The sequence below is a fragment of the Sphaeramia orbicularis genome, chromosome 11 (genome assembly GCF_902148855.1).
Source record: "Sphaeramia orbicularis chromosome 11, fSphaOr1.1, whole genome shotgun sequence".
NCBI lineage: Eukaryota > Metazoa > Chordata > Actinopteri > Kurtiformes > Apogonidae > Sphaeramia > Sphaeramia orbicularis.
Window position 1 is genome coordinate 43,881,839 of NC_043967.1, and position 23,134 is coordinate 43,904,972.

General features: G+C 38.5%; 1 protein-coding gene across 2 annotated transcripts; it reads left to right on the plus strand.

Moving 5' to 3' along the window:
- Window positions 1–413: 413 nt before the first annotated feature.
- On the plus strand, window positions 414–20,943 carry sfpq (splicing factor proline/glutamine-rich). Of its 2 annotated transcripts, XR_003936712.1 has the most exons (12): window positions 414–1,396; window positions 1,977–2,159; window positions 2,256–2,557; window positions 2,762–2,857; window positions 3,272–3,468; window positions 3,596–3,680; window positions 3,837–3,948; window positions 4,068–4,116; window positions 4,383–4,489; window positions 20,359–20,406; window positions 20,656–20,735; window positions 20,831–20,943. XR_003936712.1 is itself a non-coding variant. In XM_030148248.1 (10 exons), the coding sequence occupies exons 1-10, from the start codon at window positions 533–535 to the stop codon at window positions 8,394–8,396; spliced, it is 2,106 nt and encodes a 701-aa protein (XP_030004108.1). In that variant the 5' UTR covers window positions 415–532; the 3' UTR covers window positions 8,397–9,769. The 2 variants fall into 2 exon arrangements, 1 of the variants encoding a protein (XP_030004108.1); XM_030148248.1 differs by lacking the exons at window positions 20,359–20,406; window positions 20,656–20,735; window positions 20,831–20,943 and adding an exon at window positions 8,286–9,769 and having other exon boundaries at window positions 415–1,396.
- Window positions 20,944–23,134: the final 2,191 nt, after the last annotated feature.

Below are 23,134 nucleotides of genomic sequence, written 5' to 3' on the forward strand. Positions count from 1 at the left end.
TACTATTAGTCAGTCCATCTAGCCATAGTAGAAGGAAGTGTAGGTCACTCCCTCCATACTTATAAAAAAAAATTAAATACGATGGATTAATAAAGGGACATTTGCCTTTCCGCAGGAAGATGAATGAATATATTAATATTACGCTTGTATGTGTGCTTTTATACTCAAAATAAACCTATGAAATAGTTGTTTCAAATTAGCCAAAAGATTACAAAAAAAAAATAGTGGAACTGCAACTGTTGTAGACAACTGTAGAATCACATCACAGAAGACATTAATCAATAGTACTTTATGAATAACACCCAAAAGTACTAACTTCCTGTTTATTCTTGAACGCCCCTTGTTACTCCCCCTTCTGATCTGATGACCAATGAACGGAGGTGGGCGTTTCTCTCTACATTGGAGAAAGAAAGACCCCCTTACGCTCAACCGTCGGCCGCCATTTTGAGAAGACCGGCAGCAGAAATTGCGACACAGAAAATTTGTCCAAATTTTTGCTATTCAAATTATACATTCGCCATTAAAAAGGTCAATGTCTCGATTTAATCATAACCGCGGCGGCATGGGCATGAATAATTTCATGTCCCGCAGGGGTGCTGGGCCTGGCGGACCGATGCGAGGAGGATTGATTGGAAACCCACATTTCCGAAGTCATCCTTTCCAAAACCAGAACCAAAATCGGAGGGGAGCAAACAACTTTAACAGACCGCCGAACCAGCCCCCTCAGAAGACCCCTCAGAAGCCACAACAGAACCAGTCTTCACCAATTATTCCTCCACCGAGTCCTGGCCCGGCTCTTACGATGAAAGGCCCGATGCAACAACAGCCGCAGAAACCGGCCCAAGAAAAGGAGGAACAACAGAAGCAACCGCCTGCAGCTACTCCACTGAAGATTCAGTCACCTACACCGACACCAAACGTGCCCTCTCCTCAAACCAACCAGGCAGACAAGAACCAGCCACTGAAGTCACCGGTTGCAAATGCTAATGGGCAACAGCAGAAGCAACCTCCGCAACCAAACCAGAAAACTGAGCCACCGCAAGGCCAGAGGACAGGCCCTCAGCAAGGCCAAAAGCCAGGGTTCCAGCATGGCCAGAAGCCAGGATTCCAGCAGGGCCAGAAGCCAGGGCCCCAGCAGGGCCAGAAGCCAGGTCCCCAGCAAGGCCAGAAGCCAGGTCCCCAGCAAGGCCAGAGAACAGGGCCCCAGCAAGGCCAGAGAACAGGGCCCCAGCAAGGCCAGAGAACAGGGCATCAGCAAGGCCAGAGAACAGGGCCCCAGCAAGGCCAGAAAACAGGGCACCAGCAAGGCCAGAAGCCACCAGCGGCCAAGCACACCGGGAAGCATGGGGGATCGGCGCAAGAGAACACAGATACAGAGGGCACCAGCGCGCCAAAGGTTGGTGCTTAATTTTATTTTATTTTTTTAAACTTGTGTCGCATTTGTCTTGAACGGCATCGACAATCTTTATTAGCTAGCATTAGCTCATAGCAGTACAATAGTATGTGCAATTTGCCGACCTTGGCGGCCCGAGCGGGCGGTGCACTCTTGAGTACAGTCATCGGCTTCAGGGAAGACCGCTCGCACGGTTTTTTGGCTGTGCTCTGGATAAAAACAAACGAACTCCATTTTTTGTCGCTGTAGCCATCCGCCATTTTGCTAAGAACGCTGAAAAACGTAAAATGTACGAATTCTCAAACTACACTTTAACATCTCTCATACCTTTTCAAATTAAACAAATTAATCTTTGCGTGCTGTGGAATCCATGTATTTTTACTCACTGTGACTAGTAGTTGTATGTTAACTTGCGCCGATAAAATGTAGGTCAAGTCTATTCCCGTAGTTCTACGTATTTAAAGGGGGGTTGGCAAAACAAAGGATCAATAAACATCAAATGTCCTCGGATATCCTTCATTCTCATCGAATATAACACCACGCGCTTGAAGATTGATTCTAATATGTTGCTCTTTGTCTTTAGGAGTTTAAGTTGTCCATGCTTCTTAAACCTGGTGAGAAGTCTTACACTCAGCGGTGTCGTCTGTTCATTGGCAACTTACCCAATGACATTACAGAGGAAGAGTTCAAGAAGATGTTTGCAAAATATGGAGAGCCCAGCGAGGTTTTTATCAATAAAAGCAAAGGCTTCGGTTTCATCAGATTGGTAAGATAACCACCTTACATTTGTACATTTGTCTTAATACAATGTAATGCTGTAGCTGCACAGGTGTGCTAATGATATTGTTCCTTTTTGTTGTAGGAGTCTCATGCTCTGGCAGAGATAGCAAAAGCAGAGTTGGATGATACACCAATGAAAGGCAGACCCCTGCGTGTGCGATTTGCCACACATTCTGCAGCCTTGTCTGTTAAGAACTTGTCACCGTTTGTTTCAAATGAACTCCTAGAAGAAGCTTTCTCCCAATTTGGAATGGTTGAGAGGGCCATCGTCATTGTAGATGACCGTGGGCGGTCAGCAGGCAGGGGCATTGTTGAATTTGCCTCAAAACCAGCAGCCAGAAAGGCCCTGGATCGATGCAATGAGGGTGTCTTCCTGCTTACCACGTAAGTGCTTTGATTAGCCTTTAGGAGACTTTTTTTGTGTTTAGAGCAAACACTGAGGCCGGAAAACACCTCAGATATCACCACAAACTCAATGAGCTTCACCTTTTGAAGACAGTTTTAAAAAGAAGGTTTAGTTTAGGTTTAAATGTTGAATTTTTGTGTCAACATCTATTGATCACATATATGGATATAACATCTTAACAGGTCACCCCGACCGGTTATTGTTGAGCCTATGGAACAGGTTGATGATGAAGATGGCCTTCCTGAGAAACTGGCACAGAAGAACCCAAGATATCAAGCGTAAGTGTTCATTCAACCATGGCATCTGTTTTGAAGAGGGTTTTACACTAGTTAACAGGAGTAATTCCCCTTTACCCTTTGTTGCACAAATGATTCAATTAGCAGATGGCGTAGTGTGAACAGGGGGCTGGTAGGGGGTGCAGCTGTTGAAAAATCAATGCTTTCTGTGTAGTGGCAGATGTTTAACTTGAGAATCAAGGAAGGAGGAGGAAGAGTGTTCCCTACTGTATTCATAAACTACACTTGGTGTAGTACCAGTACTCATGTTGAATTGGCATAGAATGGTTATACTACAATATGACAATTAATACAACATTTTGAAGAATAGATTTATTTTGGACGAATACTTCTGATCGTTTCAGGGATGGAAAATAAAACTTGTTATATTGATTCTGGTTGTCCTTTGACTGTTAGAGAGCGTGAGGAACCCCCTCGCTTTGCACGTCCAGGCACTTTTGAGTATGAGTACTCCAAACGTTGGAAATCCTTGGATGAAATGGAGAAGCAGCAGAGGCAGCAGGTCGAGAAGAACATGCGTGAGGCCCGTGAGAAGCTTGAGAGTGAAATGGAGGATGCTTACCATGAACACCAGGCCAACCTGCTCAGACAAGGTAAATGAAACACACTAACTGCATTTTTTGCATATGCTTGACTTAGTACTCATTAGTATTGTATTTTCTAGATGTGAAGCACTTAATGTCTCTTATAGCAGTTAAATCAGCAGTGGTCTTGTTTCAGATCTGCTGAGGCGACAGGAGGAGCTGCGACGCATGGAGGAGCTCCACAGTCAGGAAATGCAAAAGAGAAAGGAGATGCAGCTGAGGTAGGAGTTTGTGCATCTTATGGTAAAACTAGCAATAATTTCCACACATCGGAGATAAGGACTTAAACAAACACCCCGAAGAGTCAATCTTTTATTTGGTGAGTTGTCATTTGTAATGGGGAGTATCTAAAAGACACATTTTCAAATTGTTTGTAGACAAGAGGAAGAGCGTCGCAGGCGGGAAGAGGAAATGCTTCGCAAGAGAGAGATTGAAGAACAGATGCGTCGCCAGCGTGAAGAGAACTACAGGATGGGCAACTTTTTGGATGTAAGTTAATCTGGAGATTGCATAAAGCTCTGTCCTGGATTGTAGTAAGCACATGTATTACATACAATACAGTATTTACATGGTTTAATGTTTATTTCTTGTTTGCTCTTTTCTTGCAGAGGGACAGGGAAATGAGGCTGAGTGCTGGTGGAGCACTGGGCATGGGAGGTATGTGGTATCATCCCATGTCTTTTCAATTATGATAAACTGTTATTAAAGCAGAGCGTTGGAGTGTTGACCTATGTCCATTACAGCCATATGATAAATGGTTAGCATGTACCACTTCTAAATGTAAAGTTCCCTATTGCTCACAAACGACAATCTGAAAGGCAGCTTTTACTTCATGAAAAGGTTCCACTTCAACAGGCCTACCTTTTTCGTACTATCACGGTTAATTTTATATTGTGTGTGACTTTTGGTTTTGTTTCCCGTAGACATGTCCTTTGGTTCCTCCAACCAGAAGTTTCCCATGAGTGGACTTGGATTTGAGGGGCAGCAGGGAATGGGATCATCTTCAGGAGGCATGATGGGCAACGAAATGGTAATGTATCCCCTTTATGGGAATATCAGTAGCCAATGTAGCTAGTGTCTGGATTTTTTTCTTTTATTCAAGACTCCCAGCTGATTGAAAATATCAAGGCCAGCTGGCCATGCAGTAAGGGTAAACATGAACCCTTGTTCCATAGTGGTTCCAGCTGTCTGCTGATGTCTTGCATTTTTTTTTTCCCCATCTTGTTTCTTGCACTGGCCAGCAAAGCCCCCTCAGTTACCTTCTCCTGAATTTTAGTGTCTTTTATCAGATAAGAAACATCAACCTGTACTAAAGCCTACAGAATTGCTCTGCAGTACTCTCTTTGACAACTGTAGACTCTGCTCACTCTTGTAATTACACATTGTGTTGTAGGCTGCTATTGCAAGCCCTGTCTGATGTGAGCGGGACAGGCACTTTTTCTTGACTGGTGGCAGAATGGCATATTTTTTGAATGTTGATATTGTGCTTATGCAGTTTTTAATAGCTTTTCATACTGTGCCAGTAGTTTTACGCATCATCTGTCATACATGGGAATCAAGTTGTATATGAGCTCCTCTCGTGTTTCACTAGAAACATACTGTAGGGGTCTGCTTCATTTCCTGGACCAGCAACATTTACTGTTTGACACATCTTTTTTTTTTTTTTTTTTTTAATGTTTTTTTTTTTTTTTTTTTTTTGTGAAAGAGCATTTACAGGGATTTTAGTGCAGGTTGATGAAACACACTATCAAACTGTGAACACAGTATTCATAAATTATCGATCACAGCAGGAGTGACTGATGGGGGCAGTATTGTTTAACATTGTATTAGCCTGACTATAAGACATTCTTAATCATAAGGTATATTTTATATTTCACATTACTTGAAATGATAATATTACAAAGCACAATGTCACCATTGTGATTTGTAAGTTACATACTGTTCAAATAGGCTTTTATGATCAAAATATTTTCTATGGTTCGCTTGGGCTGTGTGATATATAGTGCAAAAGATACAGGGATGATTCGTGTTATGGTTTATTCCACATGACATGAACAGCACATACATGAACCCCGTTAACTAGATGTACAAGACATGTCAAACATTCGACTGTGTGTTATATTTAAGATTTACATTTATTGCATTCGCAGTTGAAAAATATGTTTCTTTTTTATATTTTGACATTTATGCTTTAAATTCTGCAATGGTTGTTAAAAGGAGAAAATAATCTGAAAGTACCTATAATTTGTTGAGTCCCTGTCGTTATCTGTGTAAACATTTATTGAATTCACACAGAATGTACTATATCATATGTGCCATTATCTGGATGTAAAATAATCAGTATTGGTATCCGAGACACTGGTGATATCACACAGCCCCAGTGTTAGCCGTCAGCTGCTAGCTAAGCTTGTCAGTATCAGTGATACGGGCCATTCTCAACTGCAATCTGTTGTCTCTAGTTTAGGTGGTCAGTAATACTTGCCAGTTATTTTCCTTCACGGCTACTGTAGGTTGAACTGAGAAAATGAAATATTTTGAGGGTTCACTTACAGGTCTACTGTAAATGCATTGAAGACACTCACTACCGTAGATATAAACAATTACGAACTGACTCCTCAAATATAAAATGCCCCACCTTTTAAAGCTTTGTTTTGATTGTCAGATACGTAGGCCAATGCAATTTTTTTTTTTTTTTTTTTGCCTACAGTAAACTTGTTTTTAATTTTTAATATCCGGTGCAATGTGAGATCCTGTGAGAGGATCATAGTAGTATTGGCTTTGTTTTGTTACTGTGGACAACAGGGGTGCTAAATGTTTTTGAACCTTGTTAGATCTTGGAAAAAATATATAGGTAAATTTCCTATAATTTACAGATGTTTGCTTGTACGATGTGTTAACTATCAAGCATCTTGCAAGTATATGCTTACAAATGAATGACATATGTTTTCTGCATATATTTCATTTTTATCAAACTATACTTTTTATTTGAAAATTTGTGCTACAGATTTGTAGCTGTTGACAAATCAAACATGTTTATTCCTGTTAAGTGATTTTATTAAGATTTCCAAACCATTTGGTAATAGTTTGAAGGCTTTTGCTGCCAGGAAAACCTTCTTGCATGATACCAACAGTGTGCTTAATTCATGGTCCATGAAGTTGAATAAAGAATGCACCTCAACACTGCTTTTATATTTACACCTTAAGGTGAGGCTCAGAAAACTTTAATCTAGTTGGCTCACACTAATTTATATTGTTCCAGTACTGTGCTTTGTTCTTAAATGGAGGCTTTCCTCCTTCCTTGAGATGTTGGGCTCTGGACACATTCTCTTTTTCTGATGCACATGGTGTGGAAAAGGATTTGTGCTTAATATTGTACTTGTACAATAGGGGTATAATAGTACAGAAAAATTTTGGTTCGGCACGTTTTTGGTACAGAGGTCTTTGGTTTGATACATTTTCAGAACAGTGAAAGAGACCAATCTCATTAAAAAAAAAAAAAAAAAAACTTTATTGAAGTAAAAGTGCAAAATAAATATATCCAGTCTTCATGAAACAATGGCAGCACACCACTCTTGATTTGTCTCTCTCCATTGACATAACTGACAGGGAATTTGAAATGCTCCCAAATTGGAGAACTTAGAGAAGATGGAGGGTCTTCCAACTTTGGCTTTGTACCTGTGATGCTGCTCTGAGCTGCTTTGCTGGTTCACCTTCAGCATGTGTATGGTGCATGTACCGCTTAGTCGTCCCTCTAGGACAGGGGTGGCCAACCCTGGTCCTGGAGAGCCACTACCCTGCATGTTTTACATGTATCCCTCTTCCAACACCTGATTCTAATGATAAGCCTATCATCAAGCTTTGCAGAACCCTGATAATGACCATCAAGTGCTCTTGAAGAGGGAAACATCTAAAACATGCAGGATAGTGGCTCTCCAGGACCAGGGTTGGCCACCCCTGGTCTAGGATATCAAATATTGCACATGGGTGCCGCTTGTGGCCACCCTGCTCATACTGTGTGCGTTCCGCTTCAAGGTTCGTGTGGAAACTTTAGGTGAATGTTTGCATTCTTCACATAGGCTACATGTAATCCTTCAGTACACCTCTGTATTGTATTGAAGGCCCCGAACCGAAGCGGTTCGGTACAAACGAGTGCACTGTTACACCCCTATTGTACAATGTTTATATTTGTTGTGCTCAAGGACCAGTATAATTCAAATATCTGTGATACTTTGACTGTTCTTCTCTATATTAATGGCATTTGGAAATAAGTTGACTTACTTCATTTCATCATTTCAAGCATTTTTGATAGTGAACTTACTGAAAGCACTGCATCTCAACTTCATCAGGTTGGATGCTGGTAAAATGTTTAGTGTTTTGTATCTGATAGATTTTTCTAAATTTCTAAAAAAAAAAAAAAAAATACAATTATGTATTGAAGAGGTTTGGCCTTAAACCTGTTGTATTTAATTATTATTAAGACCTGCATATATTGTCAGCATTTACAAAATGCTAGACCTGTCAAGCAGTATTGGCTTGTCTTGGCATGCATTGGAGATGCTATACTAGGTAGGCACTGACTAACGAAAGCATTACCCTCTCTTCCTTCTCCGTATGTAACCTGTGGCACCTGTGGATCTTCATATTGGAACGAACGGTTTCTTCGGATGTGTCTCCTGCTGATTGTTATAAATCTGCTCACAATAATAACCACCATCATTGACATACATTTTTCTAAACTTTTGAATGGACATGAACTGTGCTTGCACACTGACCCCTTCCTGTATTCCCTGCCTCTGTCTGCCTCCCGTGCATATTGACCCCCACAGCGTAGCGAACGCTTTGCGCAGGGTGGTCCTAGGGGGATGGGTCCTGGTAATCAAGGGTACGGCAGGGTCCGTGAGGAATTTGATGGTCCTTCTAAGAAACCCCGTTTTTAAACGCTGCTTTTTGATGCACCTAGCAGCACCCTTTGTATAGAATCTTCGAAACACACATGTTGAGTCGAATTTCTTGTATTTAAGTTTAAAGTGTTGCTCCCATTTTAGCCTGACAGTTAACTCATTTTATGACAGTCAATATTTTCTTTTTTTATTTTGTATTGTCAGTAGTATTGAAAGATAGGTCACTTTCATGTGATAAGTACTTCTATATCACTCATGTATAATTTCTTTTTCTAGATGTATTATGCTCTGTGAGTCGTCGTGAAGTGATAATTGTAACATTTTTCTCAACTTTCTATGGCTATGTTTTGTGCCATACATTTGGAGTCGAGGCATGTACCATAATAAAGGTTCATTGATTCTATCGAGACAAACCTTAAACTTTTAGTCTTATCATTTGAAGCATTTGATATAAAACAACTGAACCCAGGCAAACAGCCACATCAGATCTTAAAGGGTCTATGTGTTATTTCTGCCACTTTCCTGACCCCTTTTTTCAGTGTTCTCTATAAATCACAGCAAACTTTGGTCCCATATAATGTGTAAGCTGCATGAAAGCTCTTAATTTTTCTTCATTTTTTTTCCTTGCATAATTTTCTTGGAGAACACTTTTATTGTAAAAAAATCATTTGAATTTTGGGACAAAATAGTTCAAAATAACTGTTGCTTTATCTGTAATGGTTGAGCAACACTTGTATAGTCATGCACCAGGAGAACAGAAATACCACACATGGAGCCTTTAAGACGCCTATGGTATCATTATGATTGTTGGCAACTGAACTAGACCCAAGCCAAACGGCATTGTGCAGGGCTGCTATGTTTAGCAATTGGTTGTGAATTTCCAGGCAAATGGAAATTATATTGTAGACACCTTACCATCCACCTGTAGCTAGTAGTAATAGTACTAGTATCAGTAGTAGTAGTATCAGTGGTAGTAGAAGTAGCAGCAGCAATAAACATGTCAAAGCAACATTAGGTGTTTATTGACATCATTGCCACAAGGGATGCTTTGAACTAGTAAAGCTGCATCAGCGTTGCCACAATGTACACACATTTTTTTTTTTTGGTCAATAACTGGTGAGAAAAGGTTTGTAGTGCCACAGTTAACCCTGGCATCATAATGCTATTTTTAAACTTTGTGTATCATTACTAATAAGTCAAAAAATGGGTCCAGTGAGTTTTAAACAGACCTTTATACCAATTTTAAGTTTTGAAGAGAGTTCATCTCAGACAGTGATATGAAAAGATCACTGTAGAAGTGGAGTACTTTTTTGGAATCTATAATTTCTTGTATTGTTCACATTAATTACAGGATTTTTTTAACAAAAGTCCACCGCAGTATGCAGGGTGCTTGCGCAGGTCTTGAAAGTCTTGAAAAATATAGAATTTTGAAACTTAAAAAAATATATTTTGTGTGAAAGTCTTAGTAAAGTTTGGAAACAAGTTTATCTCACAGTTGAATTTTAGAGTACGGTTAAAGGGACATAATCTCATAAGATAATAAATACATGAGGAAAGCATAAAAAATTTTTATGATTTGGCTAACCGCTCGGTACTGGAATGATTCTAGTGAAACTGGTTTGTGTGATATCTTTGCACTTTTGTGATTTTCATGTTTCATATAATGTGAATTAGGCCTATGTATTAATTCATACATGCATTTATTAAAATGAACTTTTCTACTGCATACAACAGGTAGCGTTTTTGAAAAAGTCTGGAATTTTTATTTGGATAAAGAGCAAGCACCCTGAATATGACTGTCGGAGCCCCACAGGGACTTCCGTAAACATATGCTAAACCCGAGATCAAACATTTATGCATTTTTAAATTTAAACTTGCAGATACTTCCAACTTTATTTATTCATGTATACGTGCGTATATATTCAATATGTACGTCTTCACAACAGCTAGTACTGAATACAACAAAAAGTTGATTATAGCAGTCTCCATACCCACCATCTCACTGTCACTGTCTTTGAATTTGAAAAAAAATGGAGATCGTCTGCACTTTTTGTGCCTGCTGTTTTTCTTCCTTTTGTCAGAGGAACTGAACTTTGCCCATTTTGTGAACTTTGTTTTGCATCATGCCACACAGAAGCAAGAAATCTGATCAGCTGTTGGCTAAATCATTTTTGCAAAATGATGACTTGGAGAAAAAAAATTTTTTTTTTCTTTTTTTACATTTTCCACTGGTTTTATTTTAACATAATTTTTTAATTTGGAGTTGAGGGAAAGCATGTTGGAGGCATTGAACTGATGTGGACTCAACAGATAGTACAGTGTGTTGCTGTTGAGCTTTCTCTGCATCTGACACACCGATCTTACACCATTTATAATGTTGAAATGACTACTGCCCACTGTGTTTGTCGCACATTCAGAGTGGCATTAATTCTATCTGATTGTGGACCGAGTAACACTAGATTTAAAAAAAAAAAAAAAAAAAAAAAAAGAGAGAGGGAGAAAACATTCACCTTAAAGCCTGTCCACAGCATTTTTCACACCACAGAATCATTGTATTTTTGTATAATTGTGTCCCTTTGAAGACATGCCATGAAAAATTTAACACCCCCATGACTTTTCCCATTGAAACTCTGCTCACACCCCTATCAATGATGTCAGTACTTTTTTTGAAAGTACTGTGACATTACTGTGGCATCACATGGACTCCTACCTTCACTCACACTGACTTGCATGTGCAAGACTTGGGTGGTAGGTGAAGATGAAACAAACAGTAAGTGTAAGTAAGATCTTTAATATATTCTAAAGCTCTTTGAGTCTTATCTATGTGAAGGGATGACTAGAATGATGGGTGTATTTAAAATGAAACCATGCTGAGACATTAAGTAGTGTTGTCCAGTGTTCAACATGTTTAGGCCATTATGACTTTAATATTCTGTTGATGACCTTCTGTTGTCAACCAAATGACCATATACCAGTAAAGCTCCTGATGCATTTTGTCAGTGCTTAAACCTTGATCATAACGTTCCTTTTGGGGTTTTCACACATTTAAAAGTGATTTTCTAACATAACCTTTGGAGTCACTTGCTCACTGTAAATGGTGAGTGTCTGTCTGGAATAAGGATGCACCGATCCGACTTTTTCAGTTCCGATACCGATGCTGGGGCCTTGCGTATTGGTCAATACCTGATACTGATCCAATATTGTTGATTTAGAGCAAAGGTTCTCAACTGTTGCAAGTGACGACATTGTGCGTGCATGCAGGTGCGTTCGCAACTACGGTTATACAGTATAAATCACCCAGCACAAACCCCCCATGAGGTAGTCATTGATAAGGTGAGGGGAGCTCACTTTCTCACAGCTTTATTTACAGAATTATATAACCCACCATGTCCTTCACATACAAGTCCGTCGTGTTACTTTTAGAATTACATTCGGCATGCATGACATTAGGGATGTAACGATTAGAGATTTTGGTGCTACAATTATCGTCAGAGAAATGATCTCGGTTTCACAATTACTACGACTGTTTTGCGGGGGGGACCGCACCCCCATGGAAGTGAAATGAAATGTGTGTTACTAATTCCTCTCCACCACCCGCTGTTGTGAAGCATCAGACTATTTTATGCAGTTTGCCTTGTGATCATACAGAGCGTGTTTACTACATCAATTCACAACTTAACCATCCCAAAGTTTGTATGACAGTTTGAGCTGCTGGAGAATAACGGCCTTACTGTATGAAAGCTATGCAGCCAGATTGTTGTGAATGGGTTGCGCAATGGTAGCCTGAAGCTGTGTAGATGACTGTAGCGAACGCAAGCTGTATGGAAATGAAAGTGAGCCTGCATCGAAAATATATTTATGGTCTGAATTTCTGAACAGCTTGTTCCTTCTCTGTCATTTTCACTCGTGGAGTGTTTAATGCAGTGCTTCTGTAACGTAGCTTTTATTCCGTGCAGGAAGCTCATATTTGTGTGTTTTTGGTTCCGCTCTTAATCTACTGTACTTGATGAGATGATTATTGGCAGCTTTGACTGTTAATTAACTGTGACGTTTAAAATAACAATCATAATACCATGCGTTTCTGCTGGTAAGGTTTTGCAGTGGCACAGCGCCACGGGAAAATCCTTGCCGCCACACGAAAAAAAAAATCATCACAGTCGCATTAGACCTATTATACATTTGTATAGTATACAATAGGCCAGGTCAAGCATTCTACCTTCTCAAATGAAAGATTGCGAAGATTCAGGAGGTAGGAAAAAGGTGAGCTTCACAACAACAGGAGATGTAGAGTAATTGGTAACACTGTTAAGTTTCACTTTCACTTCCGCACCACCCCGTATGAACCCCCCTGCTTATTAAGGCGAAGGATTGGTCTTTAGGATTGGTTGCTTTTACCGATCCCCAATCCAGCTAACATTTTGATATCAGGGTGATATCTGATTCTAATATCAGATCGGTGCAACCTTAGACTGGAAAGTATTTGAATATTTAACTTCAATGCTGCTAGTGGCATTTTTGTCCAATTTGTCAAATAGCTTTGACAGCCCTGCAGTTCTGACATGACAATAAGAAATAATATGGATGAACTGGATGAATATGGTAACCCACTTAGATGTTATGGAGTGTACAGATGAAATGTTACGTGTGTTTGTGTTTTGTACATTTTTCCTTTAACAGGTATGACCGGCTTTAAAGATAAGGATTATGACGGGCTTTGTGGCTGTTTAGTACGGACTCGGGAATGCTTGAGAAAAAACTCTAAACACTGTCCTGTGAAATACTGTGCATATGAAATATTTCATATTAGAATAATGCACAGTGATGTTACAGATGTTACAGGCACATGTAGGTACAAACAAAAAACCTTGACTTTTCGCTGGTATTCATGGATAGATGAGCTGTAGCCGTGTTTCCATAAAATGTGAAGTGAGTTCAAAGCAAATTTCCAAACTTTTGTTTGTTTTTTTTTAATAGGGAGAGGGTGCAAAATATGTGCATTTCTATAAACAGATTTGGAACAAGTACTTTAAGATATGTAGTGTCATCAGAAGTTGGCGCTATGAGCTACATTACATATGGCTGCAATAAACTGTAGAGGCTGGTAATCAAACAAAACCTGTTTAATGATGGTGTGAATTTGTTACTGATACTATTCCAAAATGACTGAAATATGTTTCATGGAGGAAAAGGAGCTAAAGATTTATCCCCTTATCTCTCCACACTATCAGTTGCAACTATGAGCCATGTTTAAGGCTATATGGAAATGCCTGCAAATATGTTGTGGAAATGCTGTAAATATTAAATGCTTAATGTGAATGTTATAATGCATGAAATCTGCACGTATTGAAATTGGGGGAAATTCGAAAATTCAGACCTTTCCTCTGCAGTTCTCTCCTGTTGGTCCAAATTGAAGACCACATATAAACATGGATTGTAGACAAAGATAAATCCATTATCATTTTAGGCTGTGTTTAGGCATGTTGACACATGGAGAAGAGCAGTTGCATCTTGTCAAGATTGTACTTGATGGAACCTGATCAGTAATTACAGTTGTCAGTCATGTATTTAAACCCTCAGTTCCATATTTGACAAGCAAAACTTCTCATACATAGCAGGTTTTCTACAGCCTGAAAATGCAGAAGTAGATCTAGAAGTCTTGATTCCTCTCAGACCAGTTGAATTACAATATAATCAAAGGTTATTGAAGATCTTTCCCAGGTGACATAAAAACTACCAAGTTGTGCTGTTTTATTTATTTTTTTCTCAAAAAATGGCTTCAAGTCAGTTTAAAAATTTATCTACAAAATAAAGCTCTTTCTGAATTTTGACAAACATTTTCTAGTATGATATTCTAAAAAATATGCAAAAAAAATACACTTATGGAAACACGACTGATTATATTCGTGGAATTCTTGAAGACCCTTCAGATTTAAAACTACAACTACTTAAAATGCTGCACTAAAAATCTTTGAACTTTAACAAAAATGTAGTCCTACATGTAGCATGAATGGGGAGAAAAGGAATCAGCAAATTATAACCAACCACAATTAAATATGCTGATGCCACCATTAACTTGATATGTTTGCAGGAATACTCTAATTAGATGATTTGGTTTATGGAAATAGAAGTATTTGTGATAAGAGTCAAACTAGTCCACAACAGTGGATTGTTTTACGGCTGTGAAATCGGATAATGGCCAGATAACTTCTGGATCCAGTTTATACCCTCTGTGCAGTAGACCAGAGTTGATGGACTGGTTTTTCAAGCCACACAGCAAAATGGACAAAACTTTACTAAGTTCATTTATGCCCAAGTAGAACCATAAGGTTACTAATTCTTACAATTATTTTATGGATGCACCTTTTTGTTTATAAAATAACCTGCAAGGTAATTAGAATTTAAGGATATAAATGCTTAGATGCTTCAAATGTGGCTGTATTTTCTCTGACTTTATCAAGCGAGAGTCACGTTGTAATTGCTGTGTTGTACCCACTGTAGAGATTTCAGTTCCTGGCTGACTGGTCAACATTTGGATTTCAACTGAATGAAGTGTTGGCCCTGAATTAAATGTTACTCGGCTAAAAAGAGGGGAAGAGGAAACGCACAAACAACTTCTAATACTTGCATACATAGTTATTCATCATAGCATTTTAGACCTTAAGTTTTCAGATAACATTCTTACACTTAAAATCATCTTGAATCAAACTTTTAAAAATGGATGTGATCATTAATACTGAATTGATAATATCTGAATCCTTAATCCAAAAATATAATCTAAAATTAGGGCATTGTTAAATGTTACTTGAAATAACTTCCCTCTTCACACACTTGAACATCATGCAAATAACTTCTACACATAGAAAGTCAGATTTGATCGTATTATTGGACCTAAGGATAAATTTAAAACTGTAATGTTATGTCTGTGTTGGTTTTGTGTACAATTTGTTTTTCTTTAACAGGTTTGACCATCTTTAAACGTGATGGAAGGAACTTTCCAAACCAAGATATTCAAAGTCAGTGGTAACCACAGAATTTAATCCCAGCTAAGGCCGTACGCCGCATCTGTCAGAGTGGTTCTGTTGAAAGTGAAAAGACATCACTGTTGTTGATCAGTAGCACCTATTTTGAACATTATCCATTATTGGTGATGATACATAATGGTGCTATTGTTGCACTTTCCCAGTGACATTTGAAAGATGGAAGCTTTGACATTACCTTTATCTCATAAGTGCACATGATTAAACAGACTGCCATCCACGCTAAATGGAATAGCCAGTAACCATACAAGTTTGGACCACGGATTTCCAAGGATTTTGCAGTTGAAGGCTGGGGTTTAATAGTCCAAAAAAATTTTTAAAAAAAATTATTACATGATCATACAATGGTGGTAGTTTCAAGACAGACTGTTAAAAGCTGGCCTTGGATATTTCAGACCGTCTTTTTTTTTTCACTTTGTTTCACAAGATATAAAAGTGAAAAATTTAACTTCGTTGAAAGGATTGGAATTGAAATAAAGAATTATAGTGCCCCAGCCACGAAAGTATAATGACATGGTTTACAAAGGTTGCTCATACTCACCGTGACTTGTCAGTTATATTTATTTACAGGAATGTCAGTAATGCTGTATGTTTGATCTTGCCGCCACAAGGATTTGTGGGATGGCATTATGTCCTCTCCTTTCATAAACGATTTAAGGAGAGGAGAGGAAGTACTGAGGTACCTTTCCACAACTTATGTTGAATTCAGCTGGCATGTATTGTGGCTAGAACTTGTATACTCACAAATGATTTCTTTTTAAAAACCTTCTAAGCAAATAACAAAAAAGCCTTTTTGGCTATCACTAGTCATAAGACTATTTTAACTATTCCAGATTTTTAGAATATGTATCTGTTATTGGCAACACATTGGCTTTGAATTAGTCAAGTAAAATAAATTTGTTTCTTATACATACGTAATAAATTGGTTGTCAGAATTTGTTTATAGGCAGCCTTCATAAAAGTCTATTACAGAGCTTTTTATTACAGAGCTTTTTGAACAGGAAATGCCAGTTTATCACAGTAAATTGACACTGACAGTTAAGTTTCAAGTGAAGCTTAGAAGTGGCCTTATGCCATTTTGTAATCCTAGATCCAACCTCCCTCTTTATTTATCTTTTAAGAAAAGCCTTAGGGCCCCTTTAGTTGTTGGCAAAAACACAGAAGTAGATCTGATTGATTCCTATTCACAATTGAGATAGAAAATCCCAGCACTTTACTGTGGAGAGAGTGGCGTGCTGTGCTTGTGGTGTGTTGGTGTGTGTTTCATGTCTTTGAGTAAATGAGAGGTGCGTTAGCTGCTGTCAGCCAGCTTGTCAAAGACAGGCTGCCCCAGTCTACAGTAGAGGCTCTTCTCTGCAATTGGGTTACATTGACGATGAGTAGTTCTGCAGAAGTCAGTGGACAGTAAAGCCTGGACTTGTTTGCACTGCAGCCAGAGGTATGCTTACACAGATCAGCCGAACACATAAGGTAAGTGTACACTCCCATGTTTATAATACAAGATGCACAGTTGTCAAATAACTTTCCTCTTTGTCCTCATTTAACACGTCATTGCTCAGAGGTGGCGTTTACAGGGCTTCTGGCATCACACTTATGAAGAATGGCATCACAGTGCAGATCTCTGTTCTCTCCTTTTGTGTGTGGATGTGGCAAAGCATTACAGCCGTGCATTGTGTGTGTGGTTGTACTACCTGGCCTCTTATATACGTGTATGTATGTAAAGAAATGTTTATGGACAGCTGAGTCACTGGTTCAACAGTTCAGATTGATACTCATGGTTTGCAGTGAAGAAAAAAATCTAACTTTGTTCATATTCACCCTCTGTTGGTTTTCATGACAAACGTTCTTTGACATATTTGAGAGGTGTTTTGTAGATCTCGCCTTCAGTATGGCAGTGACCGAAAGCTTTGGACCAAATGCAATGATGGAAAGTTGTGTGGTAGATGTGCTACACCTCTTGTGCGTCAAACAGTGCTGTCTGATCAAAAGACCAAGAGCCGGCCATATTGCCAACATCTTCTGTCATGGATTAAAGGCAGAATTAATCATTATAGTTTGCAGCGTTGAAAACCCAGTAACTAATTTTAACTTTATCACTCCTCCCCAAAACTGTATACACTGAAAACGGATAATGCATATCTGAAATGAACCATGCTGCTTTATTAGAAACTGGATAACGGTTTCAATAAACAAGTCAAAATTTAGTCACTGAACATTAAACTAGCTCTAAATCAAGATGGAAGCAATTTTTCTTTTGACCGTTATTCCTCAAAGTCATTAATTCCTTTTGAAGTTTGCCTTCAGCCACTGTCAACATAATCTTGTTGTTGAAACTGTTTGTAAAAAATGAAACACCTTTTTCCTACTCTCTGACCTTTAAGTGCCGAAGTCACAATATTGTGACGAGCTTCACTTGTAACTGAAGCAGACAGCAGTTTGAGATCTTGATATCAAAACTGAATATTTAAAAAAATAAAATAAACTCTGGTATCTAAAAGGTTAGTATCTAATTTGGTATTGCATTACAATATTTTTTCCTCTAAATTCAAGTAAATGATGTAGTAGAACCAGCATAAGTTTTTGGAGCTTATAGGTGCTTTTTTGTAGACCCGGCCGATATGAGATTTTTGGGGCCGATACTGATATTAGGGGCTAAAAAAAAATAGCCTATATCTGATATATTGGCTGATGACTGATATATGGGATGATATATGAAAGAACATTGATACACACAGGATACAGTTCTCTAAATCAATAATTGATAGAATACTCTCCTATTAGAAAATGGTGGACATGTGAATTTACAGTTGCATAGTCTTATATTTGACTAGTATGTGACCCATGGGGAACCACGGGTTGTAGATTTGGTAGTTGTTATGCTGGGGAGAGCAGACTTTTGGGAAAAGATGTGAGTGTATATTTTATAAGTGACATAAAAATTGTTGGGGGGGGGGGTGAAACTGAACACGCTTTACTATTCCTCTAACACTCCAGGCAGCACAGACACACAAGAGCAGAGCGACAGAATCTCTGCGCAGCAAAAAAGTTAATACATTGGTTACATATTGACCGGTGTTGATTAATCAGTCGGGCTCTACTTGATTGTGTATTGGCCCTGGTTCGCTGCATGGCCTTCTCTGAAAATCTGTCTAAGGAAAACCTCCTATGGTGGACATAGTATTCCTGATTCTCCGGGGTTCACATGTAAACTGTCAAATCACCAGAATCTCCAAGAAGCTGAAATGGTCATTCTTTTGTGGTTACTTGCACTTGTTGACATTTTAAATACTTTTTTTTTTCTTTCAGAGACAACTAAGCACACTTTATATTCAAGTTGATTTTAGTTTCTCCTAGATTACAGAACAAACCATAGTTACTCATCTGAACATGAAATGTTCTAAGATGTTTCAGTTCTTAGCACTTTCACGAATTGTAAACCTGCACCATCTGTCTTATCTACTCTCAATGACTCTGGGTTTGACCTGTGAACTTAAGTGCTGGGGTTGGGATGTGCTTGCAGTGAATCACATCATATTTGTACTGTTGGGTTTCTCTGGGCTAGATGGCAGACTATTTTTTAGTAGTCCATACCACTTTAAAGTACAGTTTGATGATAGAATTGACTTTGTGTTTTTTTTTTTTTTTTTTATTTAATGTTTCAGATGATTTTAACATCTAAACCAATAGCCAGGACTTTCCTCGGTGGTTTCATATTTGGTAGCTTCTTCCCCCCATTTGCACATCACCCCTCTGAGTTGAAGAATATTTTCACTGAAACAATACTGTAATCGCCTAATGCATTCAGGGGCACATCATTTACAGAACACAAACAACTGTAGTTGTGATGCAGTCAGTTAAACGTCATTAGTAACTTCAGATGTTATTGTCTTATTTGTTGACAGAATGTAAAATTATGTATACATGAGGAAAATGCATTAACTCATGTTTGTTATATCCTATCCTGAGTGTGTTGTTGGGAGGGGGGTTTGTATTTTCCTATCAACATGTTGCTGCAGCAGCAGTAGTAGTGATAACCTAAAACCAACTGTAACCTTTCTGTCCTCTCTTCTCAGTACTCGGTGTCGTATTTTTGTCACTCTGCATTTTACTTTCTCCTTGTCATTCCAGTGACCAGCCACATGTTTTGTAATGTACAGAACAACACAACTGTGGCAGTTTGTTTTTGTTGTTTGTACTTCAGAGTTCTGTAGCTGTAAAGGACTGAAGCGTTACCTTTTGTCACAAACTCTGTTGGACCTAAAGAGGAAACTGCACTTTGTTCAGCCAATGCAGTGATTCAAGCCTTCAGGGCTGTCAAGTATGTATCTGTCTGCACTGTGATCCATTTTCTAAAACCTAAATCCTGATTGGTGAAACTCTTTCTATGTTATAATCTGAGTGTGATGCCAGAATTACCCTTTTGGCCTCTTATGGCCTCAGCTGAAAGGGTGCTGCCCAAAGTCTGCCAGACTGACTCTACAAATGACTGAAGGTGTACTTCTGTACGAGGTTACCGATGGTGCAGCTCTCAGCTCCGTTTGTTTCAGTACAAAGTCAAGTTCACATGGCTTTGTAACAGCAGTATCCCTCTGAGGACTGCAGATTTGAATGTCCTGTCCTGCATTTGTCTCGTCCTCTCTGCAGTTTCAAACAAATCTACCTACTTCAGGGCGTTGAGATGCCTCTAAAACATGTATTACATCTCACACTACATAGCTGTACTTCTCCAAGCAGTCATTTCCACATAAGTCATCTTGACATTCTCATGAAGATCTGTTTACAACACTAGAACACAATCCAAACACAGTAAACACAAAGCTCACACACACTGAAATACATAGGTGTTTTGTCATTTTAAAGATGCCATCACAAATTTCAGAATGGAATATTTAGGAAAAAGTAATTCAAAGCAGACTAAGCTATTCAACTACTGGAGTCTCATTGTCTGTTTCTTGCCACAGGAACCTCGAGTGATCGAAGGAGGATAAGGTCCACAGCATTTTGCTACGGTAAGATTTCAGTGGTTGTTTAACCTGTTATGGTGCCCCCCACCCACTTAGGGCTCTAAACTTTGTAAATCAAATGGAGTGCTGTTTGCCTTTGTATATTTGTGTTTTCTGTTTAAAAATGTCCTCATGAGTCCTTTGCAAATCACCTATCTTGTGTCCTTTTCACTTTCACAACCTGCCAGATGTTCCTGCCATTAAGACTCAGTGCGAATGGTAAATAACTGTTTTTTTTTTTTGTTTTGTTTTAAGGTAAAATGAAGTCTGATTTAAAAATGCCAGCGCTGCAGGAGACCGTGCATGTACTGTGGTGATGCCAGGATGACGGACATGTGAGTTGGACCGCAGTTTGTTATTGAAATGTGTTTGTTTGGAGTTGTTTTCATATAGCGATGTTGTGATGCAGTATTGTTGTTCTGTCTGTCAGAGCTGCAGGTGGTGTTGCAGTACCTGGAGACATCCAGCAGAGGACGAGCAGTCCAGAGGACCGACCCTTCTGTCTCTGTCTTTCAGGTTTAAAAATAAAGAATTTAGACGTGACTTCTGTGTTTGTGTCTGTTTTTTTTTTTTTTAATCACATCTAAATGCCACGTCCTCATGTGCTTATTATGAATAGAATTGCAGTAGAGCAGTTCATGTAGTTTGGCATATGTCCAGTTTAGGATCAAAGGGGTATAAAGCACCAAAATGAAAAGTGTATTGGAAAATCCTCAAGGCATTAAAGGCCATAGTGATGCTTTAACTGTGCACTAAAGTACCTGCCTCACTGCCCCTGCAGCTCCTTGAGATCAGTGCTGTTATAAATAAGGCTAAAGGTGCAATGTTTCCGCTGCTGGATCACACTCTCATCCTGAGGTTTGGCTGTCAACACTGGAGCAGGTCCAGCCCAGAGGAAGCAAGGCGATCCGGAGGAGGCTGGAGGCAAGAGCTGGCTGAGGGAGCCCGAATGTGGGTCACTTTGCTGTTAACTGACCTGGGATGCACTCCAACCCAATGTGAACCTGTCAAATCCAGGAGGTACATATAGACCGGGCAGCCACAAGAAAGAAACGTCAAGCCCTTATGATGGAACAATATGAGGAACATGTTTTGGAAACTCTGTCCAATAGAACTTTGATGGGTTTCCACAGATCTAAAGAATAAACACTTATAGATTTTATTTCAGTTTCAATTGCATAAATATTTAATAAACTGCTAAGCACTTTTTTGGCAAGCACCAACGTCATCTGAAAATAATCATAGGTAACATTAGAAGATGGTTAATTAGTGGAGAGTGATATTAGTCAACTGGACATGTAAACACTTGTCTAAGGGAAGGGATTAAATGGTCTAAACGTGTTTGAATGTAAACTGTGGTTAACAGCTGCCTTTAGACAAAAGTTAAATATAGTCATGTAGTATATGCCTTTACATGCATATCAAAACTCCAGAAGTACTGATTAACAATACCAGCCAAATGAAAAATGACAATGAAGACAAAGTGTTGACAGAGTAGGTAAAATAAATATATAAAGAAATATGAAATGACAGTTCGGTAGGGGTATTTTACTGATTTCTAAATGCAATAATTGTTGAGGTCAAGCAACCCATAAAGCCCATGTAATTTGACAAATAACTGCTCGTAAATGTTCAGTTACTGATATATTTTGCTGAACAACACTTTCTTCAGTCTTCTCTGTTTTGATGTAATAACCTTTGCATTTACTCTGAGCTTTTATGAACATCCATCAGGGGTACCAAACTCACTTTAGTTCAGGGGCCACATACAGCCTAATATGATCTTAAATGGGCCAGACCAGTAAAATAATAATCACATAATAATCGACAAATAATGTCAACTCCAAACTTTTCTCTGTGTTGTGGGGTGAAAAAAGGTACAAAACTAAATTAAAACCTAAAAAATATGTTTACATCTACAACCTATCCTTTAAAAAATCTGAATAACATTAACGACTCAAATTTCTAAAGAAAAATACATGCAATTTTAACAATATTATGCGTCACTTTGTCATCTACACATGTTTATTACAACTTACAGATTACAGTGGATCTACAAAAGCACAAAACATTTAAGCACAATAAAATTCCACTTAGAAGATCATTTCACATTGTTCATATTCAGGTTAATCACATTTTTTGTGAAAGGATAGTTTGTAAATATAAACATTTGCATGTAATTTTGCTTTTTTCTTGGAGCTGTCATTATTTATAGGTTATTATGATAATATTTTGTTGGTCTGACCCATATGAGATTGAATTGGTCTGCATGCGTTCCCTAAACTATAATGATTTTGACACCCATGACTGTTGATATCTTTAATCTAATTTTTGCATTTCACAAATTTATCCCATAGGCTGGAATTGGAACCTTTGGCATATGGTTGACACCTGTGATCCACATGATCGGTAAATTAACCTCCTAAGACCCAGGACATATCACCAAAAGTACAAGCTTTTTTTCTGTTTTTTATTAAATAAGTGCCTATACTGGAAACATCATGATGCAACATTTTTTTCAGATGCAGTTTTTAAAATCTTTATTGAATGTCCTTTGTGGTTTACAGTTTTCTTTTCTTTCTTTTTTTTTTGTATAAAGTTGTGAAACTCTTGTCCACAAATGTGGACAGTGGGTCTTAGGAGGTTAAAGACAGAAAATACAATAATAAATGGTGGTGAATCACTTTGTAAAGATTATATGCAGAGAAAAAATCATTGTAGGTCACCACAAAAA